Genomic DNA, 20,988 nt, shown 5'->3' with positions numbered 1-20,988 from the left:
ACACATCAGCCACCCCACCCATTGAAACACACCTGTTATCCCTTCAATGCAATAGACCAGTGTTTTCTGACCAGGGTGTCTATAGCTGTTGCAAAACTACAATTCACTGCAAAATGATCTCTCTACCACACAGTGGTCGCTCCACCCATTGAAGTAGACAGGCTCCCTGTCATCACTTGACTAGTGATGTCATGTCTCAGGCTGCACTGCAACCTGGAAAAACCAGAGACAACAGTAATTTTGTATGCTGTTAAAAATAAACTTTGGGGCATCACACACAGGTACAGGCAATATATTATGAACTACTCTAACTTTACAGCCCCTGTAGCATAGTTTAAAAAAAAAACTTTTTACGTGAACAAAAAGAGTGCAACATTTTTACGTAAAAAAAAAAGAGTGCAAAATTGCTGCTTTAAAAATGTATAAAAAATTAATAAAAGTTTTACATACACAAATGTGGTATCAATAAAAAGTAAAGATCAAGGTGCAAAAAATTAGGCCTCATACCACTGCTTATATGGAAAAATGAAAAAGTTATAGGTCGTCAAAATAGGAGGATTTTAAACATACTAATTTGGTTAAAAAGTTTGCAATTTTTTTTAAGCACAACAATAATAGAAAAGTATGTAATCATGGGTATCAGATCTCATTTGGGTTGACAATTTATGTCCAAGGAGCAACAATGTAACTGATTTTTTTTCTCAAATCCATAATTTTTCCCTGTATGTGATCTGGAAAACCATATGCCATAAATTCCATTTATATGTTTGAGGCCTGTTTTATGAAGCCAGGATTTTCATCTGTTAAAGAAACATTGTTTTTGTGTCATATCTGTGATTTGTGTATTTGCTATGAAGTAAAAAAAAAACTGGTTGAATTCTGTAATCTTTGCCAGCTTTTGTACATTGAAGTTAACCTGTTCAGGACGCAGGGCATATCGCTACACCCTGCACCTCGAGTCCCTAAGGACGCAGGGCGTACCTGTATGCCCTGGTCCCAGTTACCTTGTTTAAATCGTTCTCCCCAGTGGAGAACGGGTTAAACTCAGTGGGTCTCGGCTGCTAAGGGCAGCCAGGACCAAGGCTAATGCCTGGCACTGGCGATCTGGCTGTGCCCAGCATTAACCCTTTAGACGCGGCGATCAAAGTTGATTGCGGCCTCTAAAATGAAACTAAAAGTGTCCCGACAGCAAAGTCGGGCTGATCGGGACAATCGCAACATAATCACGATGTCCCGATCAGCTGAGAGGATGATGGGAGGATCCCTACCTGCCTCTCCGTTGTCTGTTCGGCGATCTGCTGCTCCATGCCTTTCCAGCAGGCAGGAGCAGCAGAGCCCCGAGAACACTGATCAGTGCTATGCCATATGCCATATAACATAGCGCTGATCAGTGGCTGATTTCAATGTACTGCATGTTATAGCCCCCTATAAATTAACCCCTTCCTTAATAAAAGTCCAAATCACCCCCTATTCCCATTTATAAAAAAAATATGTAAATAAAATAAATATAAACATATGTGGTATTGCCGCATGCGTAAATGTCCAAACTATAAAAATATATTGTCAATAGCGTACACCTTAAAAAAGATTATATTATAAAATAAGTTATGTCATTACAAAGTACAATTAGTGATGCAAAAAACAAGCCCTTATATGGGTCTGTAGGTGAAAAATTTAAAGCGTTATGATTTTTAGAAGGGAAGGAGGATAGAATAAAAATGCAAAAACGAAAATTAGCTGCGTCCTTAAGGTGATAATGGGCTGAGTGCTTAAAGGGTTAAGCACAAGTTGAGGATCATACACTTGGATTTTTCAAAGTAAGTGAATGTACTTTTACCAGTGGAACTAGTTGATGGCTATAGTACATAGAAGGAATGTAATAATACCCCTATGCCATTACTAGTTTACATCTGTTAGTAAAAACTCACTTTAGGTAAGGAAAATTAGGTCAACATACTCATTTGTCACATGCTGATGGTTTACACCACTTTTATGCCTTCCTAGGCACATACATTTAGGCAAAATTACAAAATGGACAAAATGGCATGCCAACATATAGCTAGACACAGGCACCATTGATTTCAATGGCAGTGACGGAGTCAGCTAGTGGCTTCATTTGGGTAATTTGTAGACCTGAGTTTTGACACAAATTTAAAAAGGCATCAATCCATGGTTTTAAGTCAGAGGCAATACTAAGATACACTTGGATGACTATATTCAGGCTAATTAAATCAATGGGGCCCTTGTCTCTCCACACACAGATACGTTGGCATAACATTTTGATAAGTATCTGTGCCACAGAAAGCACAACCGTGGAATAAACACACCCTATTAGATCATATTCTTTCACTGATTAAAACATTTTGGCATCTAACTTATACCAGATAAAGATGGCAGCTTGCCCAGCTTAAAAGTACTTTATGTCAAATGTTGACATTTAAAAAGATTTCTAACCCTCTAAGAACAATGTCTAGTCTAGTCCTTAAGGACTCAAAACATTCACCTTAAGGATTTTCACCTTAACCCCTTAAGGACCGGGGGTTTTTCCGTTTTTGCATTTTCGTTTTTTGCTCCTTGCCTTTAAAAAATCATAACTCTTTCAATTTTGCACCTAAAAATCCATATGATGGCTTATTTTTTGCGCCACCAATTCTAATTTGTAATGACGTCAGTCATTTTGCCCAAAAATCTACGGTGAAACGGAAAAAAAAATCATTGTGCGACAAAATTGAAAAAAAAACGCAGTTTTGTAACTTTTGGGGGCTGCCGTTTCTACGTAGTACATTTTTCGGTAAAAATTACACCTTATCTTTATTCTGTAGGTCCATACGATTAAAATGATACCCTACTTATATAGATTTGATTTTTTCGGACTTCTGGAAAAAATCATAACTACATGCAGGAAAATTAATACGTTTAAAATTGTCATCTTCTGACCCCTATAACTTTTTTATTTTTCCGTGTATGGGGCGGTATGAGGGCTCATTTTTTGCGCCGTGATCTGAAGTTTTTAACGGTACAATTTTTGCATTGATAGGACTTATTGATCGCTTTTTATTCATTTTTAAATGAAATAAAAAGTGACCAAAAATGCACTATTTTGGACTTTGGAATTTTTTTGCGCGCACGCCATTGACCGAGCGGTTTAATTAATGATTTATTTTTATAATTCGGACATTTCCGCATGCGGTGATATCATATATGTTCATTTTTCTTTTTATTTACACTGTGTTTTTTTTTTTATTGGAAAAGGGGGGTGATTCAAACTTTTAATAGGGGAGGAGTTAAATGATCTTTATTCACTTTTTTTTTTCACTTTTTTTTTGCAGTGTTATAGGTCCCATAGGGACCTATAACACTGCTCACACTGATCTTCATTATTGATCACTGGTTTCTCATAAGAAACCAGTGATCAACGATTCTGCCGCATGACTGCTCATGCCTGGATCTCAGGCACTGAGCAGTCATTCGGCGATCGGACAGCGAGGAGGCAGGTAGGGGCCCTCCCGCTGTCCTGTAAGCTGTTCGGGATGCCGCGATTAGCCGCGGCTATCCTGAACAGCCCGACTGAGCTAGCCGGCCACTTTCGGTTTCACTTTTAGACGCGCGGCTCAGCTCTGAGCGCGCGGCTAAAGGGTTAATAGCGCGCGGTATTAGAGGCGGGTCCCGGCTTCACTATGACGCCGGGCCCGCCGTGATATGACGCGGGGTTACTGTGTAACCCCGCGTTATATCAGGAGAGCAGGTCCAAGGGCGTACCTGTACGCCCTTGGTCCTTAAGGGGTTAAGGACTCAAAAGATTCTTTGTTTTTGCGCTTTCGTTTTTTCCTCTTCATCTTCTAAAAATCATAACGCATAAAATTTTGCACCTAGAGAGCCATATAAGGGCTTTGTAATGACATTACTTATTTTATATCATAAAATAAAATAAAAATATTTGTGGAGTGAAATGAAAAGAAAAAACACCATTTTGCTAATTTTGCTAACCTTATATTTTAATAGTTCAGACATTTACGCACGCAGCGGACCTTATATTTTAATAGTTCGGACATTTACGCACGCAGCGGTACCACATATGATTTTTTTATTACATTATTTTATTTATAAAATAGGAAAAGGAAAATGGGGGCAATAAAATTTTTTTATTAAAGGGAGGGCTTATTCACATTTATTCTGTTATTTTTTTTACACTTTTTACTTTTTAGGGGGCTATACCATGCAATCCTTTGATTGCTAACACTGTTCAATGCTATGTCATAGCATAGCATTGATCAGTGTTACCGGCGCTCTGCTGCTGTAGCCTGCAGGCATGGAGCAGTAGATTATATGGCCGATCGGACGACAAGGAAGCAGTTGAGGACCCTCCCGTTGTCCAGTAAGCTGATCGGGACATCGCGATTCTGTCGTGATAGTCCCGATCAGCTCCGCTGAGCTGCTGGGATAGTTTAATTTTCAGTTTAGACGCCGTGATCTAAAGGGTTAATTCCGGGCATCGGCCCGATCGGTGGTGCCTGGCATTATCCATGGGTCCTGGCTGCCCGTAGCAACCGGGACCCACGCGGTTTAACCCATTCTCCGCTCGTGAGCAGGTACGCCCTCAGTCCTTAAGGGGCTATTATAAGAAATTCCATTTATGTCAATATACTAAACCATTTTCTGCACATGTATCTAAAAATGTGGACAACTACAAATTGAATTAACTCATTACATCCCTTATTTGCATCTGGAAAGGGCTATACGTAAATATGCTAAAGACTAGAACAGAAGTATATTCAGTAAGTATTGTAATGATTGCCACATATTCGCCATATTTGCACGTTCATAAAGGCCCTAATTCCATAAACAAAAATATAAAGCATGAGGAAATAGGCACCAAAGTGTTTTTAATTTACACACCGATGCTCAAACGTTTTAAGGTTACAAGTCAATCCCATTACAGGAGTTGACTGATATGAGAAAAGTGGCCTGTTTTATTTCATTCATGTTTATGGGCTCTTACTCTGCTTTACTTGAATGTTGCTGAAATGGGATATTACTCAAAGCCTACTACTGTATGCCACTCTATCTGGAAAATAAAAACAATATTTTTTATTATTATTATTTCAGATAACCATTTTTAATTCTTACAGTCTAAAAATGTCATAAAAACTTAATTTATAGGGATTTTCACAGCATTATATATTGGTGGCCTATCCTCAAAATAGGCCACCAAAGTCTGATCAGTGAGGTGCACCAGGCACCCCCACCAGTAAGCTGTTTGGGCAAGCCATGGCTCCGACACATACAGTGAACAGGGCCGGAAGTTGTGCGCCGTTCATTGTGTTGTGGTAGTGCCAGGTTACTGCAGCTCAGTTCCTAATCACATCTGTGGGAGATGCGCTGCAGTAAGAGACTGGCTTCCAGCCCTTCTCCTTGTGTATGTGTCAGACACATGGTTTGTCCAAAAAGCTGATCAGTGGGATTGTCTTGGGCAGGATGGCCAGACATTGATGGCCTATCCTGAGGATGGCAACAAAAAGATATCTAAACTAGAAACAAAGATGGTCACCAATGGAGGTGGTGGGCGTCACGTGGGGGCATGGCCGTGACCGTCGTGACTGCAGCCGCTGCTCCAAGCCTTATGAATCGGATGTTCAGAAGGCTGGGGTACAGGACTACCCCTTTAACCCTATGAAGAAGCTACCCTGGTTGATTTCAAACCCAAGGATCTAGTGGTGTAGGCCAGCATTAATAATGATTCCACCAGTCCAATGAATTGTATTATTTCATAGGTGGGAACTTGTGTTCCTGAATATGTTGATATCTACACATGTATACCCATATAACTAAACAACTAGATCAGATCAAACTTAGTAAAATAACACCTATAGTTTCAAGAAGATATTTAGAAACATATGGTGGTAACTCTCTCAAAGTATGGGCAGACATTAAAAATGGTGAGACAAAATCAAAAGTGATAATAGTGAAGCAAAAGGGAGACAGATATGAAAAAGAGCAAATAGAAGGAGGCGTGATAGAAAAATAAACATGGAGTATGACACAAGACTAAGATAAGAAGGGGAATATTACAGAGGAAAATTATGAAATTATGAAAATTAGGCTAAGTTTCCACTTGGTTTTTTTTCTGGCAGTTTTTGGATATCTGCCACTGCAGTTTTTGAGCCAAAGCCAGAAATGTATTCAAAAGGAATAAGACATATAAAGGAAGGACTTACACTTCTCCTCCATTATGGATCCACTTCTGACTTTGGCTCAAAAACTGCAGTGGCAGTATTCCAAAAACTACCAGAAACAAAAACCAAGTGGAAACTTAGCCTTAAAGGGGTATTACAGGTAAAACTTTTTTTTATATATATCAACTGGCTCCGGAAAGTTAAACAGATTTGTAAATTACTTCTATTAAAAAATCTTAATCCTTCCAATAGTTATTAGCTTTGGAAGTTTTCTGTCTAACTGCTCAATGATGATGTCACGTCCCGGGAGCTGTGCATGATGGGAGAATATCCCCATAGGAACTGCACATCTCCCGGGACGTGAGTCATCAGAGAGCAGTTAGACAGAAAACAACAACTCAACTTCAGAAGCTGATAACTATTGGAAGGATTAAGATTTTTTAATAGAAGAAATTTACAAAGCTGTTTAACTTTCCGGAGCCAGTTGATATGTAAAAAAAAGTTTTGGCCTGGAATACCCCTTTAAGGGAACACCAAGGGTAGGAACAGAAGTTGCAGTAAGCTGCAGAAAATGTGCCAAAGGCAAATGTAAGATCCAACTGAAAGGGCAAATATCTAGAAAGTGGTTATACGTCCCCCTTCCAGCTGGAACCCCTGCTGCCTATGGCACATTTTCTGCTGCAGAAAGTCTGCAGTGCATCTGCCATATGGTTTCCTACCTTCAAGCATGAAACCATATGGGCGTGTTTATCAATTTATTTATCAAAACCTGTCAATAGCAACTACATTCCTACAGTAGCCTATTAATAGAAGTAATTTACAAATCTGTTTAACTTTCTGGCACCAGTTGATTTAAAAAAAAAAAGTTTTCCACCAGAGTATCCCTTTAAAAACCTGGACATGTGAACACACTCTAACAACAAGTCACTCAGACTTCCGGGATATTGGAGGAGATTTATCAAAACCTGTGCAGAGGAAAAGTTGCCTAGTTGCCCATAGTAACCAATCAGATCGCTTCTTTCATTTTGCAGAGACCTTGTCAAAAATATAAGGACGGATCTGATTGTTGCTATGGGCAACTAGGCAACTTTTCCTCTGCAATACAGACAAAGAGAATCCACATTTACACCTACTATTGTATACGGCCCTCATGGCTACATGGTGTCTGACTAGATTCTAAATATTAGCGGGAAAAACTCAAAAATGAGTATAACACATTGGAGAAAAAAGGAGTTCACAATATACCAATTTGAATAAAATATAACTTTTATTAAATACAATTAATTAATAATAGGGTGTTATATAATTATCCCTTCCTCCTTAGACACATTAAGGACTTGACTAGACAGGTGCTCCCAGATGCAATCCTTTTTTTACTATATAAGCTTTCTGTTTGGTCGCCCGGTCGAATCACTGTGGCCCTCATTTAGTCCAGGTTTTGAGAGTGCTGTCCCTATTTTTAATTAATTGTATTTAATGAAAGTTATATTTTATTCAAAGCGGTATATTGTGAACTCCTTTTTTCTCGAAATGTGTTAAACTTTTCCTCTGCACAGATTTTTATAAATCTCCCCAATTATTCTGTCCAGTTATGAGGCATAGGCGATTGTGAGTCAATTTCACATGCATTGAGGCAGGCAACAACGGGTGTACTGGAGAGGAAACAACATAACAACCCTCAAAAATGGAAGGGTTTTACCAGTGCTGGCCAACATTAAGTTTTTCAGTTCCAGCACAGATATGTTTGAGAAATGGAATGAATGTAGTTACAGTTAGGCAGGGTTCACACTGGGAATTTCCAAGCAGAATTTCATTTTGGAATTCAGCTCGGAAATTCCGATGCAGCAGAGTCCCATTGCTGGTAATGGAATTCCGCTGCACATTGTACAGAGTTTTCGAGGCAGACTTTCCGTCTGGAAAATCCACTCAAAGAATTCCGCCAGAACATTGAACTTGCTCAATATTCTGATGGATTTAAACTGCGCAGACATTGTTGTCTATGGGGACTGCGGACTGAAGATTTCCATCCGGAGCTTCTCAAGTGTGAACCCGGCCTTAAAATATATTTGGCCTATTAAAGTCAATGTCAGTTCATACGTCGGCATCCTGCATTGTGGCATCCCAAAATGTGGTGTGAATGTCCTCCTATAGATACAGTTCTGGGTTTAAATAAATAATGTGAGAGATCTCTTTTTTCGAATCCTGATATATTTATACATATTTATTAGGTCACCTCTTAGCTGTCTTTTTTTCTGAACTAAATAACTCATCTTTCATTTTTAATCTTTACTTTTCTGTTGTTTTCCCACAGGATACCAACTTCAACATGTACAGTCAAAAACGATACGACAGCCCCCCAGACTACAGCCCACCAACTTACATTCAACAGAATAGCCATGGTCCTGGATCATATGCTTACCAAGTGAACTCTGGCCATCCAGGCTCTTTCTATATGGAAGACGTGCCACCACAACATTTTTACAAGTGGAAGTCTCCTCCTGGCATTGTCCGGATTTTACAAGCCATTGTTGTTTTTCTGTGTTTGGCTATCTTTGCCTGTGTGGCCTCAACATTGGCATGGGAATACAATTATGGAGGGCTTGGCTACATGAGCGGAATGGGTGGATACTCAGGTTATGGCTATGGGACTGGCTATGGCTATGGGACTGGCTATGGCTATGGCTATGGGATGACCAATCCTCAAGCTGCAAGTGGCTTTATGATGGCCATGAGCATTTTAACCTTCATATCCATGCTAGGAATCTTCATTGCAAGTGTAACTAAAGCCAGTGGATCACGATCCCGTAAATTCTTTTTAGCTGTAGTAGTTCTGAGTGCTATTTTTGCTATATTGGACCTTATCGCCTCCATTGTCTATATTGTTGGAGTGAATCCAAGAGCACAAATGGGTGGCAGCCTGTACTACAGTCAAATGTTGGCAATGTGCAACCAGATGTACAGTCCAGTGTCATCTGGAGCAGGCTTTGTAAATCAGTATATGTATCATTACTGCATGGTGGATCCACAGGAGGTAAGAAAATTCTAATGAGATAGAAAAATATTGTTTTGGTTTTTATCAGCACTAAGCAAAGCATTGCATTTCTCTTTCACAGGCCATTGCTATAGTCTGTGGTTTTATTGTAGTCATCCTTCTGTGTGTCATATCCTTTTTTGCCCAGAAGACAAGAAGCAAGATCTGGCGCTATGGAGAGCCCAACATTTACTGGGATAAGCCTTTTGAGGCATATCAAGAGGGTCCAAATGTTGAGGAGTGGGTAAGTATTTATATGTTGCTGTGTGCAGTTCACCTTGTAATCGCAATACGTATGTACATATTCACACCTTTTGTTGGCAATAATCCAGAAGCCAACTAATAATATACCCTCTTGTCTAATAGCTACTTATGCTATCAATATCATAGTATTTATATTTGGAGAAAATATACAATGTCTAACATAAGTGAGTATCCCCCCCCCCCCCCTCACTTACTTTTTTGTAAATATTAAATTTTATCTTTTTATGTGACAACACTGAAGAAATGACACTTTGATACAATGTAGTGAGTGCACAGTCTGTACAGTGTTTAATGTTGTGTCCCCTCAAAATAACTCAACACACAGTCATTATTGTCTAAACCCTGGCAACAAAAGGGTGTACACCCCTTAGTGGAAATGTCCAAATTGGGCCCAATTAGCCATTTTTTCGTGAACAGGGAGCAGGTGTTTTGAATTTTGTGTTATCGCTCACACTCTCTAATACTGATCACTAGAACGTCAACATGGACTTCATGGCAAAGAATTCTCTGAGAATCTTCAGAAAAGAATTGTTGCTCTACATAATGATGTCTTTGCCAAGACCTTGAAACTGAGCTGCAGCATGATGAGCAAGACCATACAATGGTTTTGCAAGACAGGTTCCACTCAGAACAAGCATCGCCATAGTCGACCAAAGATGTTGATTGCAGGTTATCAGCGTCATATCCAGAGGTTGTAATTTGGAAATAGAAGCATGAGTGCTGCCAGCATTGCTGCAGAGGTTGAAGGGGTGGGGGAACAGCTTGTCAATTCTCAAACCACAAAATGCATTGAACTGGTTTGCATGGCTGTCGTCCCCGAAGGGAGCCCTTTCTAAAGATGATGCACAAAAAAGTCACAAACAGTTTTCTGAAGACAAGCAGACTAAGGACATGGATTACTGGAACCATATCCTGTAGTCCGATGAAACCAAGATAAACTTGTTTGGTTCAGATGGTGTCAAGTGTGTGTGGTGAAAAACTTAGAGGGAATCTGAGATTACTATGTTACCACAAAGAAGAAGAGAACATGTTTCATTTCTTGTTGATTTTGCATGATTGCCACTGACAAAGAAATTATCAGTCTATAATTTTATTTGTAGGTTTAACCCCTTAAGGACCAAGGGCGTACAGGTACGCCCTTGGTCCTGCTCTCCTGATATAACGCGGGGTTACACAGTAATCCCGCGTCATATCGCGGCGGGCCCAGCGTCATAGTGAAGCCGGGACTCGCCTCTAATAGCGTGCAGCACCGATCGCAGCGCCGCGCGCTATTAACCCTTTAGCCGCGCGCTCAGAGCGGCTAAAAGTGGAACCGAAAGTGGCCTATGGGACCTATAACACTGCAAAAAAAAAGTGAAAAAAAAAGTGAATAAAGATCATTTAACTCCTCCCCTATTAAAAGTTTGAATCACCCCCCTTTTCCAATAAAAAAAAAACACAGTGTAAATAAAAATAAAAATAACATATGTGGTATCACCGCGTGCGGAAATGTCCGAATTATAAAAATATATCATTAATTAAAAAAATTCCAAAGTCCAAAATAGTGCATTTTTGGTCACTTTTTATATCATTTAAAAATGAATAAAAAGCGATCAATAAGTCCTATTAATGCAAAAATGGTACCGTTAAAAACTTCAGATCATGGCGAAAAAAATGAGCCCTCATACCGCCCCATACACGGAAAAATAAAAAAGTTATAGGGGTCAGAAGATGACAATTTTAAACGTATTAATTTTCCTGCATGCAGTTATGATTTTTTCCAGAAGTTCGACAAAATCAAACCTATATAAGTAGGGTATCATTTTAATCGTATGGACCTACAGAATAAAGACAAGGTGTCATTTTTACCGAAAAATGTACTACGTAGAAACGGAAGCCCCCAAAAATTACAAAACTGCGTTTTTTTCAATTTTGTCGCGCAATGATTTTTTTTTCCATTTCAACGTAGATTTTTGGGCAAAATGACTGACGTCATTACAAAGTAGAATTGGTGGCGCAAAAAATAAGCCATCATATGGATTTTTAGGTGCAAAATTGAAAGAGTTATGATTTTTTAAAGGCAAGGAGCAAAAAACGAAAATGAAAAAAAAGGAAAAACCCCCGGTCCTTAAGGGGTTAATTGAACAGTAAAAAAAAACTGAGCAAAGAACTTGTTTTAAACAAGGTATGCATTGATTTGCATTTTACTCATAAAAGATGTATCTGATCCCCTATCAATCAATGTTTTCTGGCTCTCAGGTGTCTATTATACTAGTGACAAGCTGAGATTAGAAGCACTGTCTAAAAGGGTTAAGAGCACTCGCTGCAGGATTTCAGTTCTTTTACAGCAAAGTGTGTTACCAATTGTTTTCTTGTTGACTATGGACCCAGCTGCCTTGAGATAATTGATAAGATCCTCCCAGAGTTGGTTCCACACTATTCTTATGATCATTGAAACTTTACAAGGTGAGATCTTGCATGCAGCCCTCAACCATGGGACATTGACAGCTATTTTTTGTTTCTTATAGAGAAGAGCGAACTTTAGAAAAATTCCATTCGGCCGATTCACCGAATATTTAGAAAAAAAATTTCGGGTCGACTTTATTTGCGGCAAATCTATATTAACCTCTTAAGGACGCAGGGCGTATGGATACGCCCTGCAATCCGAGTCCTTAAGGACGCAGGGCGTATCCATACGCCCGTGGGAATTCCGGTCCCCACCGCTAGCCGGTTGGGGACCGGAGCCGGATGCCTGCTGAAATCGTTCAGCAGGCATCCCGGCATATCGCCCAGGGGGGTCATTATGCCCCCCCATGTCGGCGATCGCCACAGATCACTGGACAATTCAGTCCAGTGATCTGCGGCGATTCCGGGTCAATCGGGTCTCCAGTGACCCGGTGACCCGGAATTACTGGCTGTTCGGGGCCGTAGTGTACCTTCAGCTGTTGTATAACTACAACTCCCAGCTTGCACAAACAGCTAAAGTGCATGCTGGGAGTTGTAGTGGTGCATCTGCTGGTTGCATAACTACAACTCCCAGCATGCCCGTTGGCTGTTGGTGACTGCTGAGAGTTGTAGTTTTGCAACAGCTGAAGGCACACTGGTTGTGAAACTTAGAGTTTTTTTTTTTACCTAACTCAGTGTTTCACGACCGGTGTGCCTCCAGCTGTTGCAAACTACAACTCTCAGCAGTCACCTTACACCATGCACCGTACATGCTGGGAGTTGTAGTTTTGCAACAGCTGGAGGCACACTGGTTTTGAAACACTGAGTAAGGTCACAAACTCCGTGATACATAACCAGTGTGCCTACAGCTGTTGCAAAACTAAAACTCTCAGCATGTACAGTCTGTCAGCGCATGCTGGGAGTTGTAGTTTTGCAACAGCTGGATGTCCCCCCCCAATGTGAATGTACAGGGTACACTCACATGGGCGGAGTATTACAGTAAGTATCTGGCTGCAAGTTTGAGCTGCAGCAAATTTTCTGCAACAGCTCAAACTGCCAGCGAGAAACTACTGTGAACCCCTGCCCGTGCGACTGTACCCTAAAAACACTACACTACACTAACACAAAAAATAAAATAAAAAGTAAAAAAACACTACATATACACATACCCCTACACAGCCCCCCTCCCCTCCCCAATAAAAATGAAAAACGTCTGGTACGCCACGGTTTCCAAAACGGAGCCTCCAGCTGTTGCAAAACAACAACTCCCAGTATTGTCGGACAGCCGTTGACTGTCCAGGCATGCTGGGAGTTTTGCAACAGCTGGAGGCACCCTGTTTGGGAATCACTGGCGTAGAATACCCCTATGTCCACCCCTATGCAATCCCTAATTTAGGCCTCAAATGCGCATGGCGCTCTCACTTTGGAGCCCTGTTGTATTTCAAGGCAACAGTTAAGGGTCACATATGGGGTATCGCCGTACTCGGGAGAAATTGGGCTTCAAATTTTGGGGGGTGTTTTCTGCTTTTACCCTTTTTAAAAATGTAAAGTTTTTGGGAAAAGAAGCATTTTAGGTAAAAAATGTTTTATTTTTTTTACATATGCAATAGTCGTGAAACGCCTGTGGGGTATTAAGGTTCACTTAACCCCTTGTTACATTCCCCGAGGGCTCTAGTTTCCAAAATGGTATGTCATGTGGGTTTTTTTTGTGGTCCTGGCACCATAGGGGCTTCCTAAATGCGGCATGCCCCCAGAGCAAAATTTGCTTTCAAAAAGCCAAATGTGACTCCTTCTCTTCTGAGACCTGTAGTGCGCCAGCAGAGCACTTTTCACCCCCATATGGGGTGTTTTCTGAATCGAGAGAAATTAGGCTTCAAATTTTTGGGGGTATTTTCTGCTATTACCCTTTTTAAAAATGTAAAACTTTAGGGAAACCAAGCATTTTAGGTAAAAATTTTTTTTTTTTTTTTACATATGCAAAAGTCGTGAATCACCTGTGGGGTATTAAGGTTCACATTACCCCTTGTTACGTTCCCCGAGGGGTCTAGTTTCCAAAATGGTATGCCATGTGGGGTTTTTTGCTGTTCTGGCACCATAGGGGCTTCCTAAAGGTGACATGCCCCCCAAAAACCATTTGACGCTCCTTCCCTTCTGAGCCCTCTACTGTGCCCGCCGAACACTTTACATAGACATATGAGGTATGTGCTTACTCGAGAGAAATTGGGTTTCAAATACAAGTAAAAATTTTCTCCTTTTTACCCCTTGCAAAAATTCAAAAATTGGGTCTACAAGAACATGCGAGTGTAAAAAATGAAGATTGTGAATTTTCTCCTTCACTTTGCTGCTATTCCTGGGAAACCCGTAAAGGGTTAAAACGCTTACTGAATGTCATTTTGAATACTTTCGGGGGTGCAGTTTTTATAATGGGGTCATTTATGGGGTATTTCTAATATGAAGACCCTTCAAATCCACTTCAAACCTGAACTGGTCCCTGAAAAAAAGCGAGTTTCAAAATTTTGAGAAAAATTGGAAAATTGCTGCGGAACTTTGAAGCCCTCTGGTGTCTTCCAAAAGTAAAAACTCATCAATTTTATTAATAGACATATTGTATATGTGAATTAAAAAAAAATTATTTGAAATATCCATTTTCCTTACAAGCAGAGAGCTTCAAAGTTAGAAAAATGCAAAATTTTTAAATTTTTCATCAAATTTTGGGATTTTTCACCAAGAAAGGATGCAAGTTATCAAAAAATTTTACCACTACGTTAAAGTAGAATATGTCACGAAAAAACAATCTCAGAATCAGAATGATAACTAAAAGCATTCCAGAGTTATTAATGTTTAAAGTGACAGTGGTCAGATTTGCAAAAAATGGCCGAGTCCTTAAGGTGAAAAAGGGCTCAGTCCTTAAGGGGTTAAAAACGGCTATTTCTGGCCTACAGAGAGCCTCAATAGAGATGTAGAACACATTGCTTTGTTCTAACACGCATATGGAGTGTACTGGGGTAGTGAAATAATACTGTTATCCAGTATGACATGCAGATTACAGGCATCGCTATTAGAATCCCTGCCACAGAGTGGCACAATGACAGAGCCTGGAAGTTGCATCAGTATGAGGAGACCATATAGTGAGTGGCTGAATGACACAGCCTGGAGGTGTTGGCAGCATGAGGAGACCATATAGTGGCTGAATGAAACAGCTTGGATGTGGCTGAAGCATGAGGAGACCATATAGTGGTTGAATGACACAGTGTGGAGGTGTTGGCAGCATGAGGAGACATTATAGTGGCTGAATGACATGAGTAGACACTAGGGCTTAATCCCTAAGATTAAAGGATGAATTTTGAAATTGAAATTGAAGATTTATGGTAGCTAGTGCAACCATTATTTTTTTTAGGCCCAGCAGCATCAGTAAACCATATTTTGGCTGAATGACACAGCCTGGAGGTGGCTGAATAATGAGGAGACCCTGTAGAGCCTGAATGGCACAGCCTCGAGGTGGCTGAAGCATGAGGAGACCATGTAGTGGCTGAATGGCACAGCCTGGAGGTAGCTGAAGCATGAGGAGACCATATAGTGGTTGAATTGCACAGCCTGGAGGTGGCTGAAGCATTAGGAGAGACCATGTAGTTGCTGAATGGCAGACCCTTGAGGAGCAGCATGAGGAGAGCATATACTGCCTGAAAGGCACAGCTTGGAGTTTGTGGCAGCATGAGGAGACCATATAGTGGCTGAATGGCACAGCCTGGAGTTGGCGACAGATGAGGAGACAATAGGGCCTCACAATCTCTAAGAATAAAAGATGAATTTTGAAATTTCCATTGAAGATGTATGGTACCTAGTGCTACCATAAACATATATATATATAGGTAATGTCCTAGGCCCAGCAGCATCACTAAAGCATGTAGTTGCTGAATGACACAGACTAGAGCTGGCAAAAGCATCAGTAAAGCATATATTAGATGAATGTCACAGCCTGGAGGTGGCTGAAGCATCTGTAAACCATATATTGGATGTATGGCACAGCCAGGAGGTGGCTGAAGCATCTGTAAACCATATATTGGATGAATGGCACAGCCTGGAGGTGGCTGAAGCATCAGTAAACCATATATTGGATGAATGACACAGCCTGGAGGTGTTGGCAGCATGAGGAGACCATATATTGGCTGAATGACACAGCGTGGAGATGTTGTCAGCATGAGGAGACCAAATAGTGGCTGAATGATACAGCCTGGAGCTGGCCGCAGCATGAGTAGACACTAGGGCTTCGCAATCCCTAAGATTAACCCCTTAAGGACCAAGGACGTACCGGTACGTCCTTGGTCCTGCTCCCGTGATATAACGCGGGGTTACACGGTAACCCCGCATCATATCACGGCGGGCCCGGCGTCATAGTGAAGCCGGGACCCGCCGCTAATAGCGCGCGGCGCCGATCGGTCATGGATCTTGGATCATTTTAATCTACACCTATAATTAATATTTGTATTAGCAAAAGCTATGTTTTAAACTTATCCATTAATGGAGAATTTAATTGGTGGAACATTAATGATTGTCGATTTCTTAACTTTTTATTGCAGTTAATTCCCATTGTTTGGATTGGGTTTGCTTGTTTTATGTTGTTCTATGCTTTATATGCTAATATCTGGCATAACTTATTTTTAAATGTCTTGAAAAGCGTAAACTATGCTTTTGAATATAGAGACATCCCAAAATATAATGTATACTGTGTGTTATATGTTTTTATGTTTATGTTACTCTTTTGTTTGTTTTTTTTTGTTTTTTTATGGGGGATGTATGAATCTGAATAGCATATAATTAAATACATCGGGTACACAAGTTCAGTATATTTGTCAAGAGAATAGTGCTTTACATAGGACTAGTCTTGATACTCATCTCTTTGTGCTGATAGTGTCACTGTAGAGTGTGCCCAAACTCCAAAGTTTGCTATGGGCTTCTGTCATAATAATGTTTGGAAGAATTTCCCATTTCAAGAAAGTCTTTAGAGCTTCTAGCAGTTAGGTATATTGCAAAATGGAATCACACATACAAAAATAGAGAAATCAAACATGTAAAAATGCTGTATCGTATTTGGTCCTAGTAGACACAGCAGTAGTAACATATTCCCTAATGCATTAGGATTTCAGATGGTTAGAATGGGCAGTAGACTTGGTTATTATGGGGGGGACATGTCTGTCTTTCTAAAAAAAAAAATGCATTATATTTTTTTTTTTTCATTTTGAGAGAGGTCAGCCTTCTCCTGGTTCATTGTAATAGGTGAATATTTATTATTTATATATGGATTACTTAATGAGTACCTGTCACCAAATAAAACTTTTAATATAGTGTTCCTTGTGTAATTAGCGGACACTTTACCATTCACTTGCTTTTAACATTATCAACATAAATATGTGTAAAATGTAATAGAAAAAATAGAAAAAATGGCCACTAGATGGCTCTGTTCTGGTCCCTGCTGCAATTAATACAGTGAGTTTGGTCTCCTCCTGGCCTGGCAGGAGACCAAACTCAAAAAGTGGTTCTCTGCACCGAGCTTGATTGACAGCTGCACAGAGCCTCAATGAAAGCTGTAAGGAGCCAAAGAGCCTTGCTGACAGCTGCACAGAGCCTCGCTGAAACATGCATAGAGCCTCACTGAAAGCTGCAAAGAGCCTGAGGTCTTCTATTCATCACAGCACTGCTACCATGTGAGGGCGGAAGTGGTACCCTAGCAGGCTTCAGTGATGTCATGCCTGCTGAGAAACACCCACTTTCTCCTACTGGGAGAAAAAATAAAGGTATGATACAGAGCTTTTTGTAGGAGGAGTGTTAGGAGTAGTTAGGGAACATAGCCTGAGTTAGTATAGAAAGGTTTATTTGGTGGCAGGTACTTTTTAAGGTAGCCCAGCCACAATGTAGACAAAGCTGAATATAGGAACAATATTGGCCATGTATTAACCCCTTAAGGACGCAGGGTTTTTCCGTTTTTGCACTTTCGTTTTTTCCTCATCACCTTCTTAAAAGCATAACAATTTTGCACCTACAGACCCATATGAGGGCTTGTTTTTTGCGCCACCAATTTTACTTTGTAATGACATCAATCATTTTACCATCCAATCTATGGCAAAACCGGAAAAAAAATATTTGTGGGACAAAATTTGAAAAAAAAAGGAAATTGTTTTAATTTTGGGGGCTTCTGTTTCTACGAAGTACATTTTTCGGTAAAAAGGGCACCTTCTCTTTATTCTATAGGTCCATACGATTAAAATGATACCCTACTTATATAGGTATGATTTTGTCTTACTTCTGGAAAAAATCCTAACTACATGCATGAAAATTAATACATTTAAAAATGTCCTATTCTGGCCCCTATAACTTTTTTATTTTTCCACATACAGGGCGGTATGAGGCTCATTTTATGCGCCGTGATCTGAAGTTTTTATCAGTACCATTTTTGTTTTGATTGGTCTTCTTGATCACTTTTTATTCATTTTTTTATGGTATAAAAAGTGGTCAAAAATACGCTATTTTGGACTTTTTTTTTGGAATTTTTTATGGGCACACCGTGTACCATGCGGTTTATTTAATTATATATTTTTATAGTTTGGACATTTACACACGCGGCGATACCACATATTATTGTGTTTGATTTTATTTACATAGTTTGAAATGGGAAAAGGGGGTGATTAAAACTTTTATTAGGGAAGGGGTTAAATCACATTTATTAACTCTTTTTTTATACTTTTGTTTTGCAATATTATAGCCTTCATAGGGGACTATAATATGTAGTACATTGATTGCATACACTGATCAATGCTATGCCACAGCATTGCATTGCTCAGTGTTTTTGGCGGTCAATTGCTCAAGCCTGGATCTCAGGCTTGGAGCAATCATGCGCCAAGCGCCAGTCAGGAGAAAGGTAAAAAGACTCCCGCTGTCCTCTCCACTTTTCCCCCGTTTTAGATGCTGCGATCAACTTTGATCACGGCTTCTAAAGGGTTAATACTGGACATCAGCCAGATCGCCGATGTTCGGTATTAGCCGCAAGTTCTGGTTGCTGATAGCAACCGGGACCTGTCAGGTATGAAGCGCGCTCAGGAGCTTCACATAATGGGAGCAGACACAGGATGTAAATATACGTCCTGTGTCGTTAGGGGTTAAAGCAAATCTGTCATTTTGAAAATACGGGACAACCTACAGGCAGAATATGATAGAACCAGGGACATTAAAACTGAGATTACTATATTTCCAAAAGGAAGGAAAAAACTATTAGATCTGCTGATTTTGTACATTTGCCTCCTGACAAAGAAACGATGAGTCTATAATTTTATTGATAGGTTAATTTAAACAATAAGAGACAGAATTATAACAAACGCATTTCAAATAAGTTATGAATTGATTAGCATTATACTCAGATTTCTGGCTCTGAGGTGTTTGTTATACAGGTAACAAGCTGAGATTTGGAGCACTCTTTTAACCCCTTAAGGACCAGGCCAATTTTATTTTAGCGTTTTTGTTTTTTCCTTCTCACCTTCTAAAATCCATAATTCTTTTATATTTCCATGTACAGACCCATATAAGGGCTTGTTTTTTGCGTGACCAATTGTACTTTGTAATGAAACCTCTTATTTTACCATAAAATGTACGGCGAACCCCCCAAAAAACATTTTTAGGGAGGAAATTTAAATGAAAACCAAAATTTTGCACATTTTGGAGGGGTTCGTTTTCACACTGTACAATTTACGATAAAAATGATATGTGTTCTTTATTCTGTGGGTCAATATAATTAAAATGATACCCATGGCTAGATACTTTTATATTTTTGTACCGCTTAAAAAAAATCTAAAACTTTTTGTACAAAATCAGTAATCTAAAATCGCCCGAATTTGACCACCTATAACTTTTTCATTTTTCCGTATAAGCGGCGGTATGAGGGCTCATTTTTTGCGCTGTCATCTGTACTTTGCTTATATAAAACTTTTAGATATTTTTTATAACTTTTTTTATTGTTTACGTTTACGCCATTCACCGTATGGGATCATTAACATTATATTTTGATAGTTTGGACATTTACACACGTGGTGATACCAAATATGTTTATTAAAAAAAATGTTTTATGCTTTTTGGGGGTAAAATGGGAAAATTGAAAATTTTTATTTTTATTGGGGGAGGGGATTTTTCACTTTTTTTAACTTTTTATTTTTACATTTTTCAACTTTTTTTTTACACTTTTTATGTCCCCATAGGGGACTATTCATAGCAATCATTTGATTGCTAATACTGTGCAGTGCTATGCATAGGACACAGCACTGCTCAGTATTATCAGTCATCTTCTGCTCTGGTCTGCTCGATCGCAGACCAGAGCAGAAGACCCCGGGAGACGGCCGGAGCTAGGTGAGGGGACCTCCGGCCGCCATGCTGGATGATCGGATCGCCGCGGCAGCGCTGCGGGCGATCCGATCATCCATTCAAAGTGCCGCACTGCCGCAGATGCCGTGATCTGTATTGATCGCGGCATCTGAGAGGTTAATGGCGGACATCCGCACGATCGCGGATGTCGGCCATTACGGGCGGGTCCCCGGCTGCCGTGTATGACGCAAGCACCGTTCCGATGCTCGCGGTCATACACAGGACGTAAATGTATGTCCTGGTGCGGGAAGTCCCTAAAGGGTTAGGAGCATATGTTGCAGGATTTCACTTCTTCATAGCGTAGAGTTATTCTGTGTTTCTTCCATTTGCGAATAATCGCACCAACTGTTGTAAACTTCGTCTTGTAGCCCATTCCAGCCTTGTGTAGGTCTACAGTCTCGTCCCTGACATCCTTGGGCAGCTCTTTGGTCTTGGTCATGGTGGAGAGTTTGGAATGTGATTGATTGCTTTTGTGCACAGCTGTCTTTTATACAGGTAACAGCAGAGATAAGGAGCACTCCCTTTAAGAGAATGCTCCTGATCTCAGCTTGTTACCTATATAAAAGACACCAGGGAGCCAGAAATCTTATGCTCCTGATCTCAGCTTGTTACCTGTATAAAAGACACCAGGGAGCCAGAAATCTTACTGATTGATAGGGGATCAAATACTTATTTCACTAAATAAAGTACAAA

General features: G+C 40.1%; 1 protein-coding gene across 5 annotated transcripts in view; it reads left to right on the top strand.

The window, feature by feature from the left end:
* LOC130305905 (occludin-like) overlaps positions 1 to 20,988 on the top strand; it is a 63,573-nt gene that overhangs the window by 24,294 nt on the left and 18,291 nt on the right. For all 5 annotated transcript variants that reach the window (XM_056552048.1, XM_056552051.1, XM_056552049.1 and 2 more), the window contains 2 exons: positions 8,485 to 9,204; positions 9,287 to 9,448. In XM_056552048.1, coding sequence (XP_056408023.1) covers positions 8,500 to 9,204; positions 9,287 to 9,448 — 867 coding nt within the window. In that variant the 5' untranslated portion in view covers positions 8,485 to 8,499. The remainder of the gene's footprint in view (positions 1 to 8,484; positions 9,205 to 9,286; positions 9,449 to 20,988) is intronic.

This window comes from Hyla sarda, chromosome 1 (assembly GCF_029499605.1).
Source record: "Hyla sarda isolate aHylSar1 chromosome 1, aHylSar1.hap1, whole genome shotgun sequence".
Lineage (NCBI taxonomy): Eukaryota > Metazoa > Chordata > Amphibia > Anura > Hylidae > Hyla > Hyla sarda.
This window is presented reverse-complemented; position numbering and strand designations above follow the sequence as displayed.